At 47.4% G+C, this 22,910-nt stretch overlaps 1 protein-coding gene across 2 annotated transcripts in view; it reads left to right on the top strand.

Annotated features, from left to right (window-relative positions):
- Positions 1 to 22,703, top strand: part of LOC100114838 (cytochrome P450 4C1) — a 189,490-nt gene extending 166,787 nt beyond the window's left edge. The window contains exons 3-14 of one of the 2 annotated variants that reach the window (XM_031932947.1): positions 20,292 to 20,376; positions 20,440 to 20,549; positions 20,631 to 20,721; positions 20,800 to 20,985; positions 21,064 to 21,160; positions 21,241 to 21,343; positions 21,440 to 21,542; positions 21,624 to 21,730; positions 21,797 to 21,865; positions 21,940 to 22,108; positions 22,195 to 22,374; positions 22,457 to 22,703. In XM_031932947.1, the coding sequence (XP_031788807.1) occupies positions 20,358 to 20,376; positions 20,440 to 20,549; positions 20,631 to 20,721; positions 20,800 to 20,985; positions 21,064 to 21,160; positions 21,241 to 21,343; positions 21,440 to 21,542; positions 21,624 to 21,730; positions 21,797 to 21,865; positions 21,940 to 22,108; positions 22,195 to 22,374; positions 22,457 to 22,626 (1,404 nt within the window). In that variant the 5' untranslated portion in view covers positions 20,292 to 20,357 and the 3' untranslated portion in view covers positions 22,627 to 22,703. Of the gene's footprint in view, positions 1 to 15,262; positions 20,377 to 20,439; positions 20,550 to 20,630; positions 20,722 to 20,799; positions 20,986 to 21,063; positions 21,161 to 21,240; positions 21,344 to 21,439; positions 21,543 to 21,623; positions 21,731 to 21,796; positions 21,866 to 21,939; positions 22,109 to 22,194; positions 22,375 to 22,456 lie in introns of those variants that run through there. The other variant, XM_001599684.5, reaches the window with a different exon arrangement.
- The last annotated feature ends 207 nt before the right edge of the window (positions 22,704 to 22,910 follow it).

The following is a 22,910-nucleotide window of genomic DNA, read 5'->3' as shown; positions in this document are numbered from 1 at the left end:
CCGAATTATTGTGTACTTAAAAATTGAAGTCGCTTATCTCAGACGACAAGTCAAACAAGCCCATTACGAGTAATAATCGTTAATAATGCAAATGAATATTTTGGAAAAGTGCACGTAACGATAAAAAATTGACTCGAGCGAGATAGCTCTCTCTCTCTCTCTCTCTCTCTCTTTCATTCTCTCTCTCTCTCTTTCTCTCTCTCTCTCTCCCTCTCTCTCTGTCGCGTGGTGCTCGGCTTATACACGTAAACTTTTAATGAGCGCGATATGATTTCATACAAGTTTATTAACGAGCCCCCAAGACCATAAACTTAGGCTCGGCTTTCTAAAATCCGCCGCCGATATCGCGGGAGAGCGCAGAAAAAAAATTACAAGTAGTCGAGTTTACTCCTATAAATAACCTTTCACGTTCCCCGATTACATCGACTGAGAATTCGGCGAAGTCCGAAGATTCGAAATATCCGCCCCTCGAAATTCGTAATTAAAGCACGCGTCCTCGTCGCCCTGCGCGCATATGAAGCTCAACACAATTATTTACGCAGATAGGAATATAATGCGAGTCGGAGGGATTTATTAAGGAAGAGGAAGAGAACCGTGTAGAGAAGAGTGTAACATAGTGACATCAGCCCGAAAAAATGCGCGGAGAAAGGCTGCAGACGCGTGGGATGAGGGACTGTATCGCGCGCGTCTCTCGCTGAACATGTCCGTAATGAACACGTTAATGCGCGAGTGTCGAACGCGAGCCGATGGAAACGCGATACTCGAAGAAAAAAATGAACGCGTTTCGAGTCTATACAGATACGAGCGCGCATGTGACCAAAACGCCAGCATTTGTCACTTCCGCACTGGGTCCAGGTAATTGGAAGCTGCCCGGTTTGCTCGCATGTCCGACAGCGCTGCAAACGCTCGACATCCTTTTTCGTTTTTCACGATGATTTCGAGATAGATCTCTCATAGCAGTATCTCTTTCAGATTTACAACCCGTGGCCGCGGATCGTCGCAACTGTATATTTGGATACACGCGTGTGTCTGTTGATACAAGAGTAAGTCTATACCCCGGGCCACACTTAACACCTCGTCCACTTATCCGCTTCTCACGACCCTCTCCCGCTCGGCGAGAGTAGCCCTCGCGTCTGGTTTCGCGAGGATTTTCGCCCGGGGCGACGTGACACTGTCAAGCTCACCACTCAGAGATAAAACGACTGCAGCAACTGCATGCGGGGAGAAAGACCGGCGAAAATCCTCGGAATTAATTTTCTGCCCACTTACCCGCAAGGGGCGCGCTCGGCGCTGCTTTTTTGCATTCGTTTCTCTCATTTAATCGGCCTTGTCTTGTTATCCTTTCCTCATTTTTCGGGCGCCGTGTGCAAGAGCAAGAGAGAGAGAGAGAGAGAGAGAGAGAGACTCGTTTCGAGAAATGCAGCCTACTCTCGCCTGTCCATTGCCCGTCAGCGGCGATTAAAACTTTCGAGATTAATGTTTATAAGTAAATTAATTTCCTGGACGCGCAAGCGCGCGCGAGGCAAATAATTGTTTTCTTTACTCCTCGCCTCGCTCGGAGAATTTCTTTCTTTTTTTGTTTCATCTCTTGTCCGCTTGTAATATCTCTGCTTACTTATCTTTAGTTACGGTTTTTATTCAATTTATTCGTTTTCGTTCGGCTGCGATGGTGGAAAGAACTCGGAGAAGTGAGTGTTTTTTTTAGAAATTGCGCTTATACAAAGAATTCATTTTCTAATTTTTGGGGCTTAACCCATCTGAAAAATCTTACTCTTAAATGAGAAAATAGAGATTCTGGAAAAGTGTGACGAACTTTATACGCACTGAGAGAAAGATATCATTGCCGTAAACATGTACACACGTTAGGAGCAATGATTGCTAATATATTCTTGTACATCTTACAAATATTCTATACGAAACAAAAACAGTTTGTATGTATACTATAGATTTCTAAAGTATACATACAAAATATTGCGGGAAATATCTGTACGTTAATAGTTAACATATGAATTTCATCATCTATCTATCATGCGTAATGTTGTGTGCAGATGGCGTTTCTCTCGTACTGCCTAACCTCAAAATCCGTCATCCTCTTTCATACAAAAAATATTCTTGAGGGTTTATTTATCATGAATAATCAATAAATCATTAATAATAGAACAAAAGCAATTGAATATACCTAAGGCATGCAAAGTGCCTCTGGAATGATATAATGTCAAAATTCAAAATTTTGCCTTTTGGGTCTAAAAACCAGATCTGATGGTTCTAGAGATAAAATAATGAGAGTGATTCCAACTGATTCAGCAGCATATGAACTAGTTTATCACTATTATTTCGAAAGTTACTGGAAAAATTCAGTAGTGTGTTAAACATCATATCGTAATCATTAATTTTTCAGATTTGAATTTTTTCAATAACTTTTGAATTAGCTAATAGTGATAAACTAGTTGATATATACGTTTTTGGAAATGCCAGAGGCTGTTGAATTAGTTGGAATCACACTTATTATTTTCTAGAACCACCAGATCTGGTTTTTAGACCCAAAAGGCCGATGAAAAACAAAATTCATACAAGTGTGTTTTCTAATAATTTTTATCTGATTACTTCATAAAGTCTATGAAAAATCGTAAAGGGCAGCCATATGGTAACTATTAACATACAGCTATTTGATATATAACATAGCTACGTTAACTATTAACATACGTATTATTGGCTCAAATCGAACATACCTATGTTAACAGTTAACATATATGTTTGCTGCAATGTTTCTTTTCTTTCAGTGCGCGACCCCGAGATTAGTAGATTAAAACTTACGCGATCGTCGGGGCGGATGCGCTTTTAATTATAAAAATGACTGAATGCAAATTGTGAGCGAGACGAGCTGATACTTTTTTAATTGAAGCGTGCATTGCTTGAATGCAAATTATTTTTGACACTCGGAGCTGGGGCCGGCTTACAAAAAATCACCGTTATAGGCGCGCGCATAATACCTGCGCGCGAGTCTCGAGAATCCATTACGGGCTCTCGCGCATTCGCTCGAATAAATTTCCATAATATTTGGCAGGTTGACACGCCTCGTCGCGAAGAATGGAACCCCCCCCCCCCGACTCCGTCGCCATCTTTCGCGCGCGGATTCATTTTCTCTCTCTCTCTCTCTCTCTCTCTCTCTCTCTTCAGCTGCCGCTGCTGGCAGTCGTCGTTCGCTCGACAGCCATTACGAGCTTCTTAATTAAATATTTACATTCAATAACTCGCTCGTCTTCGCTGATTCGTGTGAGCAATTAATCGCCGAGCGGTACGAGGGATTTCTCGTGTCTCTCCTTATATAGAGAACTGAATAACTTTAAGGATCCAGTACTGATTCGATCGTAAGGCGTTCGTTTTTTTTGTAATTTTAGGGATATAACACTTGATTACTAGTTATGGAGGACGATAGGGTCGGTTTTAGTGTGGATGAGGATCGAGTGAGCTCGCTTTTACCATCATCCGAGTCTGGATTTTCATGCATGTTGTTTTCTGCTAATGAAGCATTAGAAATAGAGTTTCACTAACACGATGCTTCCTCTGTAGGAGAAAGCAACATACAGTTTTATTATTCTTTCCTTATACATGCGTATAGTCTTAATTATCTTGCAGTGCTTTAGCTATTACCAGGCCATAATAATAAGATCTAAACTATATTATGTTATTATGTTTAAGGAAGCTTCATATTTTCTTTTTTGTGCCATCAACCCTGGTTTGTTATATTTTAGTGCTACTGTACAAAGTTTATAATATGATATACATGCGCTGCACTTTATTCGCTTGATCCAAGCACCAAGTAATCTACTTTTACTTCATAATGTCATGCTATCTGATTAAACATATTAGCAGGTGTTATTTGTATCATGATAACAGTGTCAAATGACAAATTATTCAACAGCATATGATTTAAAATGTAAAACTATTGAATTGAAAACTACGACTCAATGGTTCAAATTCTTTTATGAATAACTTGCAAAAATGTTGAAAAAACAAATATTGCTCAACTAGATTAATTAATTCTTGACTATTACCTGCTAAGATCGTGGTTCTTTTCGCAAAATGACAAAACACTAAATAAAAATTAAAGAGCATATTGTATTCTTAGCCAAAATTATTTCTTATGTAAGAATTTTCTTTTTAATTATTTGTTAGTGTATATACGTGTTGCATTATTATTTAAAGCGTTATTTTTTATAATTTGTCAGTCACTACTTAGCATTAGCATTAGTAGGACATTAAACTAGAAGTTTATTTTTCGGCGTACATTTCGAATAGGAGGAGCAAGAGTTTCGGGTTGCTCAAGTGCGCGTTTTGAGCCTTTTTTAACAGTTGTGGCTTGGCAAAAGGAGTCTAGTGTGTCTTTGTCAATATTTTGCTGCTGCGGAGGTGGTGACAGCTTGATTTTTGATATTTGGTCGCAAATTTGATTTAGGCGTCTTTTAATTTTTCTATGTTTTTGTGTAGGTGAAGGTGATTTTATATGCATATTTTTCTTAAAATTTTTTGCCAAGTTTGAAACTGGGCTAGTCGAAGTTGATGGAATGTTGGTTTTGGAACTCATTTTGAAGGATCCGTTGTTGGTCATGCTCCAACAAGAAGCAAAGCTTAACTGATTAAAGTTGTGTCAAACAGCCCATTTATACTCATCAGATGACGAGTGGGGTGTCATTGCGGTGGATGGGGTGTCATTTTTAACCGGTGGGGTGACATTTTGATTCATAGTTCAGATAATTATAATCTTATAGAATTCAAAACTACAACCTAATGGTTAAAATTCTTTTGATATTTTTAAAAAGACCATAATTTGTTAGATAATTTAATCATCTATTTCTGCGAAATCCATTCCTTTATCTTCTTTCATTTTTTTAACAATATATTTGAATTATCATAACTAAATTTGCTTACTTCGCCATTGGAGATAAAAAAGTAGGCCTTCCATCAGATTTCGTTTATTACAACAAATCTATATGTATGTCAGTGCAGCGCAGTTCCGAAATCAGCCTCGAAGCAGACGTAATGCTCGCTCGATCACAACTCAACAAGTCCTTCGTCTATCTCCATTATCCAGTCTACATCGCGCAGGCTCTCGATCAGGCTGCACACACACAGGCCAGCTCTTATATACATACAGAGAACCGCTGACTTTCTTTCGTTTAATAGACAAAACGATTTTTCCTACGGCGCCCGAGAGCTACATTTGTTCGGCATTTACTCGCTCTCATGCACTGCACTTGCGTCTCTCTGCTGCCGCCCATTATTTTTAGCGCGCCGGTATATACAGCACACACGAACTGCCCGAGGACACGCATGTCACAATAACCCCGACACACAACACGCGGCACAGTCTTCTCGCTCGCGCGCCGACAAATCTCGATTTGGTCCAACTAGCGAAGAGAGAGACAGACAAGAGCTTTTTCCGCGAGCGATCGTAAAGTGAATTTCGTTGCCGGATTTTTTCAGCGACGCTAACAAGACGCGCTGTATCTGTCTGTCTCTCGTGTATGCAACACCACACACACACACACACTGGGCCTTTCTTTTTCTGAAAGAGATCTAACAAACTGCTAGTCCCGCAGACATCACGAGGCGCGCGCGCGCGGTTATTATTCCGCATCGCGTTTCTTTCGCCTCGATTAATTTCGCACTCGCGCGCGTTCGCGGGGCGTTGTGCGCGCGCAGCCTCATCAATTAACGTCCTTACACGCCGGCAATCGGCTGATTAATTTTTTTCGAATCCCGCACGCGCGCGAGCGCTTTCTAAGCCATAAATAGCTGCAAACGTTATTAATTCAGCGTATTTATTTCGCGTGAACGACGAGCATTCAGCGCGCGTCAAAATAGCCCGGAAAAATATCGGCAGATAAATCGCGCCTCTTTCTCTCAGGCGCATTGTTTTTTCCCGGCGGGCCCGACCTCTGCATGAAAGCTAGCGTATATAAATCGTTAATTGCCGGCTAAATTCGCGTGGGCCGCTAATGGGCCGGAGGTTAAGCTTATCATTCGTCAGAGAGAGAGAGAGAGAGAGAGAGAGAGAGAGAGAGAGAGAGAGAGAGAGAGAGAGAAAGAGAGAGCGTTGCGTCACTCTCGCCGCGATGCCGGACTCTCAATGGCGTGTTACAGAAGAGAGTCGCGCAGCTCTCTGATGCCGCTCGCATTTCTCATTTCCTCGCTTCGGCCTTCCTTCTTTTGTTCTCGCGGAACTACTCCGCTCGTATTAATCTCCGGAGCTCACCGCGGAAAAACGTCTTTTGACTCTGCGGTGATGCGCTGCAGCGCGGGAGTCGGCAGCAGGATTGATCGGCCCTTTAAGTCATTTTTTCGGAATTGAGTCTTTTGCCCCGCCGCGCGAAAATAATCGCGGGAGTAACATCTGTGAGCGTGTAATTTACGAGGAAAGGAGTCGGGTTTTACGCCCTCGCCTCACGATTCGGCCATTTTTCGTCAAGTGTGAGCGCGCTGGGCCAGGTGCATGAAGTAATTGCACGACGGAGCGAGGGAATTCGAAACCTGCGTTTTAGTTATTATACGGCCGGCAGCGTGTGGGTATCGATTTTTCGCCCGGCGACTAATTACGTAAGTGATTCATGGCGCGCGCGCTGAAAATCTGCAGGCTGATTTCTTCAAAATTGCTTTCTAATGGGCTAGACTGCGACGGCGAGTGGCCGAAATTATGAACGGCCAATTGTTATAAGGCGCGGGTCCTTGCGCAAGACTTTCTCCCGAACCGCGGCGGATTGTCAATAAACGATCGCGTGTAAATTGAATACAACATTGCAGAGCATCGGGGTTTAATAATGTGACGAAGTAAAAGGGAAGAAAACAAGAAAACGTCAGTTTCCAATATAACTCCCCGGCCCGATTTTTCACGCTGCCGTTGTCAGACAAGGTCATCGCGCTCGCACTCTCGCTCGGGATCCCTTAAGCTCCGTCCGCGAGAGTCGGAAAAAAAGCCAGCGGCGAACGAGCTGCCGCGAATCGATATCCATCCGTAACAAATCAGCGCGACAAGGTATAAGCCTGCGAGGATATAGCGGCCAGTGGGAGCGAGAGCCCGTGTAGTGGAAATCAGCGCCTAGAGACATACCCCGACGACCAAGTGTTTCTCTCTGCGCTTATAATATCCTCGCGCATTACTCCGCGTCTGGATTTATGCACTGGAGAGACCGAGCGATGAATCGCGCGCGCATAGCCGCGCGCATAAGCAGCGAGGAAATGCGAGAGAGGCGGAGTATTGATTGATTGATATTTTAATAATTAATCGCCGGATTTCGTTTACACGGCGGTGGCTGCTAGTGACAAATCGCCGAGTCGATCGCGTAGAAAAGTTATGTGCTCCCCGCGATTTGACGGAACGCTATCCACCTCCGAGCTCTTGTATTGTATTTGTCAAACTTTGCGAGGACTCGCGGGCGTTTAATTATGATTCACGCAGCACATGGAGAATACTGCCGAAGAGACGACGCGCGGAATATCGACTCGTCCACCTCCGCAAAAATCCCCTATCTCTCGTCCCGAATCGCACGGCTCCTTCTCTTGAAAAAGGATAACGAAGAAACGCGAGACACAGCGCGCGAACAATGGAACACGCAGGCCGAAGGAGCGAGAGAGAGAGAGAGAGAGAGAAAGAGAGAGAGAGAGAGAGAGAGAGAGAGAGAGAGAGAGAGAGATGAGAAACGTGCGTCGGCGCAGGTGCGCCGGTAGCTGCCCTCGGAATCCCTTATACACACACATGGAAGAGTACAGCCGAGAATCTCGGGCGCATGCATACACGTGTTATCGGTCCGCGAAATTTCTCTCGCGTTATAGAGCGAGAGCTGGAAAAGTCGGCCTAACAAGGATACGCCGTCCCCCGATTTGCTTATCTCCGGCGCGCGCGGGTGGGGGAACTCGACGGGTCTGCCTTTAATTTGCTCTCTCTCTGCCTGTCTTCGCGCGCGGGACATTAAGAATTTTTCGGCTGCGGCCTCTGCAGAAATCTACCTAATCTCAGATGAAAATCGCGAGCGCGCAGAGAGAGAAAGAGAGGACGCTCGCGACCTTTTGACTCCGTTTCTGCTGCTGTTCTAACCGTTAAGCTATTGTATTTAATACACTTTTGAGCTCGTGCGCTTATCGACCGCTGCGATCGTCGCTTTCGACGGATTTATTTTTGTTCGCGGTTTACATACGATTTTATCGATCTCCGTGTGGTATGTGTGCACGGTTCCGAGAGTTTAACGAACCGAAATAAAACATCGCGAGAGTTTATGCCGTTTCCTTTTTTCTTCTCTCGATTCCCTCGAATAAAAAAGCCTAATGTGTCTCCCGGCTTATGCAGCGCTCGCGAGGGAGGGAGGGAGAGCAGTATGGAGCGTCATCCGTGGAATGCATAATCAAGATGCCGTGGGGACGCGGACCCGGAGAGAACGAGGGAAGAGAAAGAGCAGATCAAGCGCGCGACGCACACACTTGTTGCGCGGAGCTGCCTGTTTTGTCTCCTTGTCTCGCTGCGGCCCGGCCGATGATTTTAAATTACAGCCGCGGTATCGCGAACGATCTCGAGGTATCGCGAACGAGCTGGACTAGAACACACACTTTTGAGAGAGAGAGAGAGAGAGAGAGAGAGAGAGAGAGAGAGAGAGAGTTTTCTAGGGCGGCCCCTTCATGCTCGCTCTCGCTGTCGAGTTCGAGTGGCTCAAGTGTTTTTTCAAGTTCGCGTTCGGACTGACTAATTCCCTCGTCCTCTTTTTTCGATAAAAGGCGAGCAGAAACTAACGAAAGCAGCGCTTTTAACGAAGGAAATCCGAGACGATAGCACGGCAGAAGGCGCGAAACAGGTTCGGCGCCGCGCGGAAAAGAAAAGTCTCCGCGCGATGAAATCGTACGTCCCTGAGAGCAGTCCCGGAGAGCGAAACACGTATATATAAGCAAGCTGGAACCTGTAGTGGGAGGCGGGGGAGTAGTAGAGCGAGCTTCAGCGAACGAGTTAGGTATGTCGTTGAAATAAGAGCAGCGCGAGCGCGAGCCAAGGGCGAAAGTTGTTACCGGCGAAAAATAAATGCACGCGCGCGCGCGGGAGAGAAAGGGAGAGAGAGAGAGAGAGAGAGAGAGAGAGAGAGAGAGAGAGAGAGAGAGAGAGAGAGAGAGAGAGAGAGAGAGGAACCAGCGAAACAAGTGGAACGGCCGTTTCGGCGCCGTCCTTCTTCTTCTCCTGCTGCTTCTTCTTCTCTCTCGTCAGTGTTTTTCTCGTCTCTCGTCTCGCGGATGAAAAATGCGGCTGTCTATGCCCGTTGACGCGAGTCTCCAGCTCTCGACGTACGCGTTTATTTTTATGAATTGCCGCCCGCGCCGACACGGGTATTTCTGGCGTATCGCTCCCTCTCATCGAGTTGCGCAATAAAAGTCGAAAAATCCGGAGAATTATTTATCGCAAGTTTTGTATCGGCTGAAAATTCCTCGCATGCCTCATTGCGCTCGTACTCTTGCGATTCGATTAATAACCCGATCCAACCTCTCGCGCTCGTCAATCTAACGATTTAATCAGGCGCCTTAATACATCACGCCGTTAAAATACACTGTATTGGTACGTGTGTATACACAGCGCGCTCCGCGGCGGTAATGAGCGTTCATAAAAGTGCTCGAGCTGCAACGGCAACACTTGCTCCGCTCCAGTTTGTATCTCCTATAAATCGGTTCTCGTGACTTAACCCAGATGCATAAATCAAAACCGATCTTTTGGCGGCGGCGCTCATGACTGTGGTCCGCAATTTTCCATCATCCGACTCTCTCTCTCTCTCTCTCTCTCTCTCTCTCTCTCTCTCTCTCTCTCTATACTCGTACTAGACCCTCTTATCTCCGCGTGGCGCATCCTCTCTCGTTTATTCTCCGATTGGCTTCTCTCGCGCTCTCGTGTATCCATATACCCCTCTGTGTATAGTCGCGTTCATGCGCATTGCATACCAGTGCTCGCTTGCGAGCCTTTGTCGTTTTCAGTCCACCGCGTTCTCTCTCCCGCGCTTTGTATAATACACCCAGTTTTGCCGATCTTATTCGAGCCTCGAGTTGTACGTACACGCGCTTATGATATCCAAGGGACCATTGTTTCGTGAGCTCTCTCGCGCTGCTCGTCTCGTTATAAGTCCGCTTGTGTTTTCCTACGGCCGTACGCAGAGAGAAAGAGAATATAACACGGAAAAAAGACGACTGCAGCGATGGGAAAAATGTGATGCCTATTCTGCGCTTTGACACCGCCGCTCACGGTCCCTTTTACTTTCGACTGTGGCGCTCTCGGAATATTATATTGCGCAATAGTTATGCGCGAGATGAAACAACTTTTAGGCTTTTGTTCTTCCACCTTTGTTCGCCGTCGCGCGCTGTTTACACTGTCGCAATTTTTTCAGTCCCGGAACACCACGAGGCCCCGGCGATATAAATCACCGATTGCTTACAGCCGAGCGCACAGTCGAAAATCAGAGCAAACCTCAAAACACACCCCTATTTACGCGGGCGCGAACTCGCCATTCCTCTTCTTCTTTTTTCGGTGAACCACCGAGAGAGAGGCGTCAAGCGGCATCGGGTCCACAGAGCTAATGGCAAGGACCGACTACAAATAGGCCGATCGCCCGAGCGAGATTGCCGGGCGTGCCTACGCACATGCGAGAACTGAGCGTGGCTCGAGGCACCTTCCGCACACCTAGTACCTTGCTGCGCGGAACTCCTCTCTTGGGCATTACATCATCTATCAAGCCGACCGAATCTCCGCGGCGAGCCTCGCCTATTTTTCAGGCCTCGTTGGCTCTTCAAGCGAGCCGCCGACTCGGAAAACCTCGATTGATGATTTTCCACGCACCGGCCTGGGCCTTTGTTGTGCGCCCGCGCTACCGGCAAAATATTGACGAGTCGCGTTGATTGTTCGCTCCAGATACACGCTGAGAAGTGAATTTTCGGGCAAGGGTTCGCTCGCACCCCGAATCCGCTGACGAACCAAGAACCCAAGTCCGATCGATCGACGACACAGCAAGAACTTGTACGCGAGAGAAAAAATGATACTCCAGTCCTTAATTCCTGGGCCTCGCCTCTCCTCCTCCTCCTCTTCTCATCTCCGGACTCGTCCGCCTTCTTCTCGCAACTCATCTCTCGCCAAAAAGCGGCGCATATCGCGTATACGTATAACACGGGGGCGTAGAGCCGAGCGCCATTAAACGCAATTTCGCTGGCAGGCCAGAGGCGCTCCTCCTTCCGGATCGTTAGCGCGAGCTCTGAATTGTGATCTTTCTCGAAAATAAAAACGAAGAGGCAGCGAAGTCGGGGAAAAAGAAAAGAAACCGCCGCCGCCGCGGCCGAGAGATGCACTGCACCACACACAGGAGTGATGGATGCTCCGAAGGGACACCTGAAATTTATGCGAGCATTCCGCCTTAGCGCCTCATACAAATGGCCTTATTAACACTTTTTTCACGCGCTCTCCTACTGTTTTCGGGCCTCGTTCCAGGGTGTGTCCTCCCCGCGCGCGTTGATTAATGCCTGTTGATACTCGGCGAAATAATTGCGGTGCACGAAGAGTCGTAAACCGTTACAAGTTTTTCCGAGTCAGGAAGCTCGGCGTGACATTAGCGCGGCACTGCTCGAGGTCGTGCCTCCTTATCATCGATAAATCGAAAATAGCTCATTGGAGAGGCGAGCGTGTCGGAGCGCGGAATATGCCCCTATAAGCGCTCTCGGAAGCCCCCCTATATTTGGCCATTTTCACATGAGAGCCGGGCCGAACAAAAGCCCGTGCGCGCGGAAAATAAAATCGAGAAACAACGCGCTGCAGATGCCGCTCTTGCTCGGCCGGTAATGAGGGTCAAGGTTGAAGCGTGCATAGGCGAGTTCTCACGTGCGCGCACGCCTTTCCGAGCTGACTGTACGCGCTTCTCCCTTAGCTAACGATATGCGATTGTCGCCCGAGCGACTATACCACTACTACACTGCATAGGCCTCCCATTAGACGCTGCTGCGGTGGTGCCGCTATGCGCTCGCGCGGCTCTTGTGGGTGTGAGAGATGAAGCTTGCGGTGCATGAGTTTCCAGGGAAGTCGCGCTACCGCTCACCATTACAGTGTAATCGTTTCCCGGGGAGTTCACAAACTCGAAGTTTACAAACTACCGACAAGGCGATCGTCGAAAATCACTGCGAGGTTCGTTACCTCTGCACGAAAATTCGGAAAAACAATTAGTGCGCGTGGCAACAACTAGGTGACATAGCGTGTAAATCGCTCCACCACACCACCGCAGCACACACGGCATGCGACTAGGAAGATCGAAGAGCGAGACTGCAGCGCAGTGCTCGCTTTTGTCCCATGTATGGTCTATCTCTTTCTCTCTCGGAGAGTATGTGCTGCAGCCGCGCGGGCCGCTCTCTGGAAAAATGTCGCATTATTCTCCTATATGGTGATGCAGCAGTGTGTGCACCGCTCACTCGGAACGTTTTATCCACTGCTGCTACACACACGAGGAGGAGGAGGAGGACGACGAGCCCTAAGATCGTGTTTAGCGCTAGGAGCTGCGCGAAGCACGCCCCATTGCGTGCGTCCAGTTGCAAGTGCCGCGGAGATTGCGGAACTCTTTGTATTATATAGAAGAGACTCGCCGTCTCGCCGCGCGTTCCGGGTGTTTCTCGATCGGCTTTTTCACAGGCTACGGCTTTTCTCGAAGAAAGGACGGTTCGGCCCTGGCTAAAACCGCCCTTACGTAAACAAATTAAGCACTTGCCGAAGCTTTCGTTCTCACCGCTCGTGCGAGAAAGCCGGTGGCAGACTCGGAGAAAAAAGTCACAGCCTCTCCGCGCGGATAAACGTAACCCGAACTGCGCGTTAGGTAAGGTGCAGCGCTGCAGGTTTCGCTCGAAAATTCAAATGAGCGGGTGGCCCAGAGAGGCTGCACAGCACAAAGAGCAAGCAGCAGATTTTAAATTAATTAGCCGCGCTTTTCTCATGTGTCGCGCCGCGGCTTACGTATTCGCTCTGTATAAGCCCCGTGGCCGACACCCTGTCTAACGCGCGAGTTTGTAATTCAGATCGACACCTTCGATATTGCAGCCGACGAGAGTATGGCTGCACGTACGGTATACTATGTACACGCCGTCTCTTCCGAGAGCCGTTCGCACGACTCAGCTGCCGCGCTATAATTACCGGCTGCCGCAGATTTTCCAGAGACAATGCTCTCACCGTACGCGCGCGCGCATTGTGCTTATCATTAATTCGAAAAGCAGCGGAGAAAGTATGCGGCGACGACGTGAACCGCCTCGTAGTTTGTTGCTCCTTATAAATGCGCCGATGCCGAGATCGTCGAGTATATGCTTGTGGGAGTTGCAAGTTCACGGGTACACGGGCATGTGTCGCGATGACCTACGAGAAAGCAGCGGCGAAGGCGTGATAAAACGAAGAGCTACGACTACTAGGTCACAAGGGAGTGACAGATATCGCATCTAAGAGCTGCTTGTGTATGTATTTTCTTCTCCGCATATGCCCGACCGAGAGAGCTATAGCTCGCGCTACGGAGCTTATGTACATCTCATTACAGACATCTGCCGGATCGTTTGTCCTTGATTTCTTTTCTTCTACGTTTTTTCTTCGTTCGGTATCTCGTCGTCGCCTGTCGATCGGCCTGACTTATGCGGACCGAAGTCTGTTTCGTTCTTTACGGCATATTGTTGCGCTGCGAACGAAATCACAATTTACCTGTTTGCTTGGGAAACGCAACTGCTATTATACATTCAAATGTAACTGATTATGTACCAATTTTCCCAGACTGCGTAACACAATGCGCTCATTCTTTCCATCAAGCGCGCGCGCGTCGATAAACTACGCTTTGCCGAACACTTTTAATTCAGGAACAAACCAGCGCTGTAAGCCTTTTCTCTCGATAACAGCGCACTCGTCGCTCGGTAAAAAGCGCCGAAAAAATGTAGCGAGATCGTGTCAACCGATTCCCCGGCGAGAAAATCAGCGGCTGGCTGTGCCCCCTCGACACCCGTACACTAGCTCGAGAGAGCGGGGCACCTCAGGGACATGCCACTTGCGCAACTGCATCGCAGCTCTCGGCTCTCTTCTTCCCGACGCACGAGGGTCATCGAGATCTCCGCCGCGCGATCCGTCCGTCCATTCGTCTCCGGTGCAGCCGCGGCTCGGAGCAGAGAGATAGTACAATCGACCGATCGATCGGCAGCCGATAGTCCGCGAGCAGCAGACGACGTCGATCTATCGCCTGACGCCTCGGTGTCTGTCCTTTTTAATTACCTGTCGCTCCGCTGAGACACCGGCGACACGTCGCTCGGCGGCTCCCGCGCGTGTCGTATTATAAACTGAAGAACCGACGAAATGCCGGGCAACGCGATCGATCGCCGAATCTATATATATACTAGATATTGCAGCGATAAACGTCGATGGAGATTAGCCGCGCGCCGATAAAATCATATTCCCTCGGCGCTGCGGCATTGTAGCAGCGCGGTAGAATTAGACTCGCGAGTGCGCGCGCACTGCCGATTTATCACGCATTGAGATATTGCCCTCGCGTGTATGAGAGGGAGAGAGAGTACGAGCGCACCCGTGGAAGTGGGTGAGGAACTGCGCTGATAGTGCCCGCACAATGGACTCGCCGCGCTCGCGAGAAAAAAGGCCGCTTTCCAAGGATTTAATAGCGCGAGTGATCGGCGCGTATCGTTTTGACCGATTCGCCGGCTTTTTTCCTCACCGGAGGGCAGTGAGCTCACGCTGAAAGCATACGCTCGACGCGCTCGAAAAAGAAGTTCGTTGATCGATGCGCAAGGTTGCCGGCTTATCTGATCGGGTAATGCTTGAAAATTACGCTCGGCGGTGTCAAAACTAGTGATTAATCGGGCTGTTGGAAATTTCAACGCGCGCGAATAATCGAGAGGCTCCGCGGCTGTCGGCTCGCTGAAACAAAGCCGCGAACGGCGGAGCGTTATTGACGTGTAAATAGCCGGCTTTTTCTCCATTCCGCAGCGTGTGATTAGTTTGTACTACATCGAGCCGCGGAGCAGAGAGGAAACCTTTGAAAATGCAATTTTTCCCAGTCAATCGCCGGTAGATGAATCCATCTCCGCAGCCGCCGCGCGGCAGCAGCACGTATACTAGCCCTTCAGAGTCGATATCTCTATAGGGAGAGAGAGAGAGAGAGAGAGAGAGAGAGAGAGAGAGAGAGAGAGAGAGAGAGAGAGAGAGAGAGAGAGAGAGAGAGAGAGAGAGAGAGAGAGAGAGTAGACGAGGGCCTCGATATAAGGAAGCAGCTCTCCCGCGCGGTAACGTGATGCCAGGCACGCGCGATCCATCGTCGTCTCCGGCGCTGCACCGCAGAATTTATCTGGCCGAGCTGTAACGAGAAGCTGCAGCAGCTCTTCCTCTATGTGCGGCCAGGCGAATATTTCCAGGACGCGTCTCTGCTTTTCCGCGATATCGAGGCTGCGCGCGGCACAGCGCAGCACGGCACGCGAAACGAGACCGCCGCTGAAGGAGAGTCGTCGCATCGTATTATGCTAAATATACTCGGGGAGGCTGTGTGTGCCACATGCATCTCTCTATTGACTCTTCTGCATCCGCAGAGATATTTCATGAATTTTCTCCCCCTGCGCGCATAGTGCGGATTCGCGTTGGGAATTCTCAGCCGCGCGCAATTATTGAAAAAGCATAGACGATCGTTGCAAAACGCGCGTATAGCAGTGTGTAATTCCGCCGAGAGACTCCTCCACCCATGACCGCAACAATTCGCATTAGGAGAGTCCTATTTTTCCAGCATCAATCTCGCGCGCGGCACATACTAGTCATTAGAAACGCTGCTATATGTTGCTGCGAGTATGATCGAATGTGCGTCGCCGCTTCTAAAATCGCTCGGCGTAAGTAAAATCGCCAGCTCTCGCGCGCGCTCTTTTATAATAGCCGCGCGCAATTTCAAGGTAAACGAGAGAGCCGCCGCCGGTGCACAAAACCCCGAGAGACCTGCTCCTTCGCCGCCGCGAATAGATTTCTCCGTATTGCATGCGCGCGGCTCTATCGGCATGTATGTGTACGCAGATATGCACGCGGCGGAGATAGCTGCTAGCTGAGAGAAACAACCGCGCGTTATCATCGCCATTATGCGAGTGCGTCCGCACCGAGTTGGCAAAATAAACCAGTCGCGCCGGCCGGGGAGTATGGACACTGCGCAGGCACAAGTACCTTGATAATATGCCTCGCTACGCGACGACGATTCTAGGCCTCTTAATTATCTATTTTTCATTGTCGGCGCTCTCGCGAGGAGGAAAACCACCGAGCGAGCAACCGGGGCGAAAAATGCCCTAACGGAGCTGATTTTCGCTACGAAGCCTCCGACGGCGGCGATCATCTATATTCGAAGTGGCGGCTCCGAGAGTGCGCGGCTATAGCTATATCCATAAGCGATGTTCTGGTAGCCGCTGACAGCGAGAGTAACGGGTCGAGCGCCGCAGCGGCCGAGAGAAAAAGATTACGGTAACCGACCATCCTTAAAAGCACCCACACGGCATTACGTTATGGCCTATTACCAGCCAGGATTCGTCCGGCGAGTTTGCGAGAGACTGGCTTGTTTATATTGAGCGCGCTCGGGATCGATCGGATGCGTACGAGCTACATTCCGCGCGTCAAGTGCTCGCTTATGTAACCTCGCTGCAGCGACGTCGATGGGTTCACACTGTGCGCCTCAGGAGAAAAAATCGCCTCGGGGAGATATTGGACTAGATGACTCGGAGCTAACGCTATCTCTCACGGCGGACGGAGCCGGGGCTCTTATTAGCCGCGCGGTGAAAGGTCGGCTTGATAAGGCTCTCATCGAACTCTCGAGAGGCCCGAGCCGCCTCAAGGATGTATCCCCGCAGTACATATTTTAGATAGCCGCGAGGCAATTCAATCCGCTGAGCCTCTTTCGGATGCACTTGTCTCTCGTTATTGTCTATAAATATGCTCAGCTCTCGGGGGCATCGCGCTTGCGCACTTTACAGCAATAACCCGAATTTTTCGCGCCTCGCAAACTCTGCGCTCGCGTAATGATCCATTTGCGATTTTTTTCGGCCGCGCGCGAGCGCACTTGTCCCGCGCTCCGCGGCGGCTATAAACATGCGAGCTTTTACCCGCGCGCGAGTTTTTATTACGGTAACGAGCCTTTTTACTCGCGGCTAAATGAGTCTGTAATGGTCGATGCTCTCCAACTTGCCGTGAATTTATTCCCACACGCCGATGCGCGCATCGGTACAAAAAAGATCGATCCCGAGTAAATAGAGACGCAACGCTGGCAAAATTCAAGGAGCACAGAAGGGGCGCGTTGTTTCGCGTACGGCAACATAAGTAATCTCCGCGCGCGCGGGCATGTATACACGCGCCGCATTACCCGATTGAATATCATAGCTACGAGCTACGGCGAGCGGTAGCACACGCGGTATACACCGGCTGAATTATCGGGATAGAGAGAAGACGCTCAGCGCTTGCTTTCATCTCGCGCTGCATATATGCCATTACCGTTAATGCGATTCGCCTTGATTGCACCCGCGCACGCGCTCGCTCTTTCTCGTACCTGTTGCTCGGCGAACACGTACTACACGAGGGATGAACGCGAAGCGTTAGCGATGCGCGCACACGCGGCGCTAGTTACAGAAATCATAACCTTGTTACAACGCTCTCTCTCTCTCTATCTCTCTCTCTCTCTCTCTCTCTCTCTCTCTCTCTCTCTCTATCCCGCCAATAAGAATGCCATTACAGCATTCCGCGCGATGTGCCGCGCGTGTGCAGTAGGTACACGTGTAGGACGAGGAGCTGCCACTTAGCGTCTGTTTGTTCAAGCTGAATTCCTCTCTCTCTCTCTCTCTCTCTCTCTCTCTCTCTCTCTCAGCTGAGTTTCTCGGTTTGCTCTTTTAGCGAAAAGTCTCCAGCCCTAGCGCTGCATAACGAGGATATCGGGTGGAAACAGAGTATCGGCGATATTTCACGGCTTTTGAGTTTTCAACGGGCCCGGCTGATTGCGTGGAATCGCCGGCTCTGGCCGTGGGCTAAACTCAATTAAGCATCATTGGGGCCCAAACGAGCGACATCTATCACGCGGCAATGAATCGTAATGGGCTAGAGAACAGCGGGGGGTGCGGCTGTACGCGGGCGCGCGCGCTGGGGATGAGAGAGAACAAGATGACAGCTATTCGTCATCTCGCAGTCGTTCAACCTGAAATCCAGCTCTCGCGAGAGAGGATGATGAATAAGGATTAATTTACTCTCTCTCTCTCTCTCTCTCTCTCTCTCTCTCTTTCTCGTCTCCCTCTCTCTTTCTATATCTACTTTTTTGGTGCGCGTGTTTGGACGCTGCAAGTGCACGGCGTCTCGTCCGTTGATGCATCGTAACAATTTACCCGAAATCAGTCAGCGCATTGTGCAACGAAAATACCTGCGCAGATTAAGTGTTGCGAAATTTCCGTATTACGACTTTCCATATCTCTCGCTTATGGCGCGAAAGGTATCGCGCGGCAGGATAAATGCGTTATAAATAAACATAAGTACCGCGTCAATCTGAATAAAGTATCAACTGCGCGCCACCCACGCACCAAATCCCATATCCTCGGATGATACGGCTCGCTCGAGGATCCGCTCGAAGGAAAGCCATACATAATCTAGCTTATGCCCTCGACTCGCGGTGATGGAATCACCTGTGCCTGCGGAGCATATCAACGCCGCGTGTACCTGCTGCAGCGAGAGTCTAAGAGAGAGCGTGAGGGAGTCGGGGAGGGGGAAGGAATTCATCAATCCAATGGTGCACTTATAGCTCGACTCCGCTGACTGATGTCCGACGCTTATCGGCTCTTGGCGCGTCACACGAAAAAAATGCTTTCCGTTGTGTTGCTCAGCGGCAGCAACAGGTCGTTGAGCCGCGCGCATATATGAGTTACGCCTCGAATTCCTAACTCCGCTCGTGATACCGACGCATCTCTCTCTCTCTCTCTCTCTCTCTCTCTCTCTCTCTCTCTCTCTCTCTTTCTCTCTCCCTAGAACGTTACGAGTTCAGCGTCCCAGCATGCGGTCCAACAAGGTGCTCTCGCGCGACGTCGTAGTCATTATCGCGAGTTAGTGGCTTTCGGGGAAGAGCGAATTCATATGGGCTGCGGCCAAGATGGCTATGCCGAGACCGAGTGTCATAACGTGCTCATCACGAAAATTTATAAAATTCCTCCGCAGTCGCATGAAAGAGAAGAGAAGAGAGAGGCAGGTCGCGGGTATTAATGACGAGCGATAATTCTTGCAGCGCGAGGGCGGCTACGAGTGCGTGTATGTGTGACGACTATTTTACGGTCATGCCGCGCGCTATAACGCGTATAAAGCCTAGGCGCGAGAGGAAAGCCATTTCTCTCTCTCTCTCTCTCTCTCTCTCTCTCTCTCTCTCGTTCCGAGCGCGTTGTTATGATGTGAGAGCAGGCGAGAGAAGGAACGCTGCAGCTCATATTTTTGTACATCGTAAAATGTAAAGTAGAAATTAAGAAATTTCCAGGGCTCTAGTTGAGTGAGTGCGCGCGGAGAGAGCTTATTACGTCGCTGATGGAAAAGAGTTAACGGGTTCGAGCCTCGCTCTGTGCTATAGGGCTTTGTCGTACATAAAAATCTGGGTCGACAGAGCCGAGACACACTCGTTTTTATTTTTCGACTTTACACCGATACACTTTGACGAGTAATTATATTGGTCATTTGACCCCGTTATACGCCGCCAAGACATTTTTCCCAGGTGATTCGGTCCCCTCGAAAAATGCGTGAGTCGAGTCGATATGCGTTGGAAAAATTAAACTTGTTGTCGTCGTCGTCGTTTCTGTTGCGTTAAAAAACAATCGATGGTTTAAATTGATGATCCAATAGATCCCTAGCTCTTATCTTAGGATGGCAATGCACTCGCATGCGGAATGAGGTTTTCTGCGGTCATTTGCACCAACAATCCTCAGCTCAAATGCGTCAATTTATCTCACAGCTTTATCGATTGTCTCTACAATGATAAGGGGACTATTTTAAAAGCGAATAAATTTAGTGAGACAGCGGGTGCATCCTCAGTGCAATTTCGCTACCGATACAATGTGGTATCGTGTTTTTGTTTGCGATTGCCGAGTATAAAAGCGTTGCGTAGGTGCATTCTGAGCACACTTTTCAAATTTTGTTTGCGAAGTGTTTTTATTTCATTAAGAGCAGCGGAATTATGATCATTTACTTTTTGCTCATTTTGTTGGGCCTGTGGGTCTTTAAAGTGTATTTTCAAAATAAGAGGTCGAAAGAGTTGCTTGACAAAATTCCTGGACCACCGACAGTTCCGATCCTTGGAAATCTTTTGATGTTCAACGTTCCCATAGGTAGTAAAAGTTTTTATTAACAGTTTATTCTCTAAGTACACAAACTAAAAGATATTTTTATAGAAAAAACTTGGAACGTCATAAGAGACCTGAACAAGAACTACTATCCGATCGCTAAATTTTGGTTGGGACCCTACCCATATGTGAGCATTCATCATCCAGACGACTTGGAGGTAATTATTCTTTAATTTTGTTGATTTTATTTTAAATAAAATTAATGAAAACGTGTTTAATTATATTTCGATAAATATTAGATTTTGCTATCGAGTACTAAACACCTTGAGAAAGGAAGCGCCTATACTGTTCTGCACCCATGGCTAAGAACGGGTCTACTGACAAGCAGTGGTAAATAAATATTGAAACTTCAATTTTTATATGAATTTACAAACGAAAATTTTCTACATAATTACGTAATCGTCACAGGATCAAAGTGGCAACAGAGACGAAAGATTTTAACGCCAGCGTTCCACTTTAAAATTTTGAGGAAATACATGGACATTACTAACGAACATGGAAAGAAGTTCATAGAAGCTCTTAGAACTGAAAACAGCGAGACTGTTCAGAGTCTTATGCCGTTCTGTTCCAACTACACCTTACACATTATTTGTGGTAAGTTTTTTCTGTATAAAACCTAAAATTGTAATTTTAGTTTTGTATGTTTAAGTTTATTGTTACTTTCAATTGTAGAAACAGCAATGGGAATAGCGTTGGATAAGATCGATACGAAGATCTCGAAGGAGTATAAGAATGCTGTTGCTGATATTGCTAACCTCATAATGTACAGGTATGGTAAAATCTCGGAATCTCGCAACGACTTTATATTTTCAGCTTCAAAATATTTAATCATTTCTCATACAACTACAGAGTTATGAGGCCGTACTTGAAGGAGTGGATGATGCTCCCTGTATGGACCTTTGGCCGTTTACAAACGCAAACTCTTCGAACTCTTCACAAATTTACAAAAACAGTAAGCAAATAAATAAAAATTGAAAGAGTAAACACACTTCAAACGTTCCGCTATGTGTAAATAAATATTCATGTTATCTGATTACATTAAATCTAGGTGTTGACAGAGCGCAGAGAATATCATAAAAGATCTGATAACAAATACTTAAAAGGCTTTCACGACGATACTTATGATGTTAACAAAGATGATGTTGCGATAGGTAATTATAAATAAACATTGATGACACATATTTCGTTCAAAGGTTCTTCATTAAGTTTGTAAATACTATAATTGACTTTAGGTGGCAAAAAGAAGTTGGCGATGCTCGATCTCTTGCTGTCTGCTGCACAAGATGGTTTGACAGACGACGAAGGTATCAAAGAAGAAGTCGATACTTTTATGTTCGCTGTGAGTATTAATTTATCCGTTCTAAATTGAATTAAAAAATATTAAATGATTTTAACGTTTTTAAAGGGTCACGACACTACTGGAATTGCCTTGGTTTATGCTATCATGCTGTTAGCGGAACATAAAGAAATTCAAGTACGTCATCGTTCAATTATTCTTTAAATCTCAAGCCAAACATTCGAAAATAAACCCAACAACATTTTTCACAGGAAAAAGCTAGAGCCGAAGTTATTGAAGTTCTCACTGAAAGTAACGGTGAAATCGGTACTTTGGAAATTCAGAAATTGCATTACCTCGAGCGGTGCATCAAAGAGTCTCTACGAATATTCCCACCGGTTTCAGCTCTTTCGCGTACTGTCAAAGAAGATATCCAATTGAGTAAGTGGCCGTTGAATTTTTAAATAATTTTCTTCGTGAAATTCATCTTCATAAAAACCATCTACGTCGCGCTTCATAATTTTTAGAAAATTACGTGGTACCTGCTGGAACCGAAATAGGATGTCACATATTTGATCTCCATCGAGATCCGAACTTTTGGCCAGAGCCGGAAAAGTACGATCCCGACAGATTTCTGCCGGAAAATATTCAAGGACGACATCCCTACGCTTATATACCGTTCAGCGCAGGCTCTCGCAACTGCATCGGTAACTTTCACGGAGTGTTTAACGATTTTACCAATTTTTTCGAATGCGAAATACAGTCGATATTTTTATATTCATGCTACAGGTCAAAAGTTCGCCATGATGGAACTGAAGTCTTTGACGGCCCGTATTTTATACAACTTCGAGTTGGAGCCCGTCAGTCAGACAAAGGACATGAAACTAACCCTAGATTTAGTGACCAGACCTTTGGAACCGGTCTACACGAAATTCATAAGGATCGATAACAACAATTGATCTGTATCAATCTGGAATCTCGAAAACCCTGTAACATAATAAATTCATGCCATCCTCTTATATTCTCCACGTCTCAATAACATCATTTTATTCAATTTATTATACGCCCTCTATCATCGTCAATAATTCCAGCGGAATATATTTTCTCCGCCTCGTGTGTCCGTTTCTCCGACGTGATTAATTCGCAAGCATCAGAGTCTCGAGACGGTCTTTTATTGTAATGCTCGGGGCAGGACATCGTAATTAAAAAATGCCAAATACCTTTGTGCGCGGGCGTCTCGTTC

Source organism: Nasonia vitripennis, chromosome 5, assembly GCF_009193385.2.
Source record: "Nasonia vitripennis strain AsymCx chromosome 5, Nvit_psr_1.1, whole genome shotgun sequence".
Taxonomy (NCBI): domain Eukaryota; kingdom Metazoa; phylum Arthropoda; class Insecta; order Hymenoptera; family Pteromalidae; genus Nasonia; species Nasonia vitripennis.
Note: the sequence above shows the minus strand (reverse complement) of the source record. Positions and strands in the feature narration are given on the sequence as shown.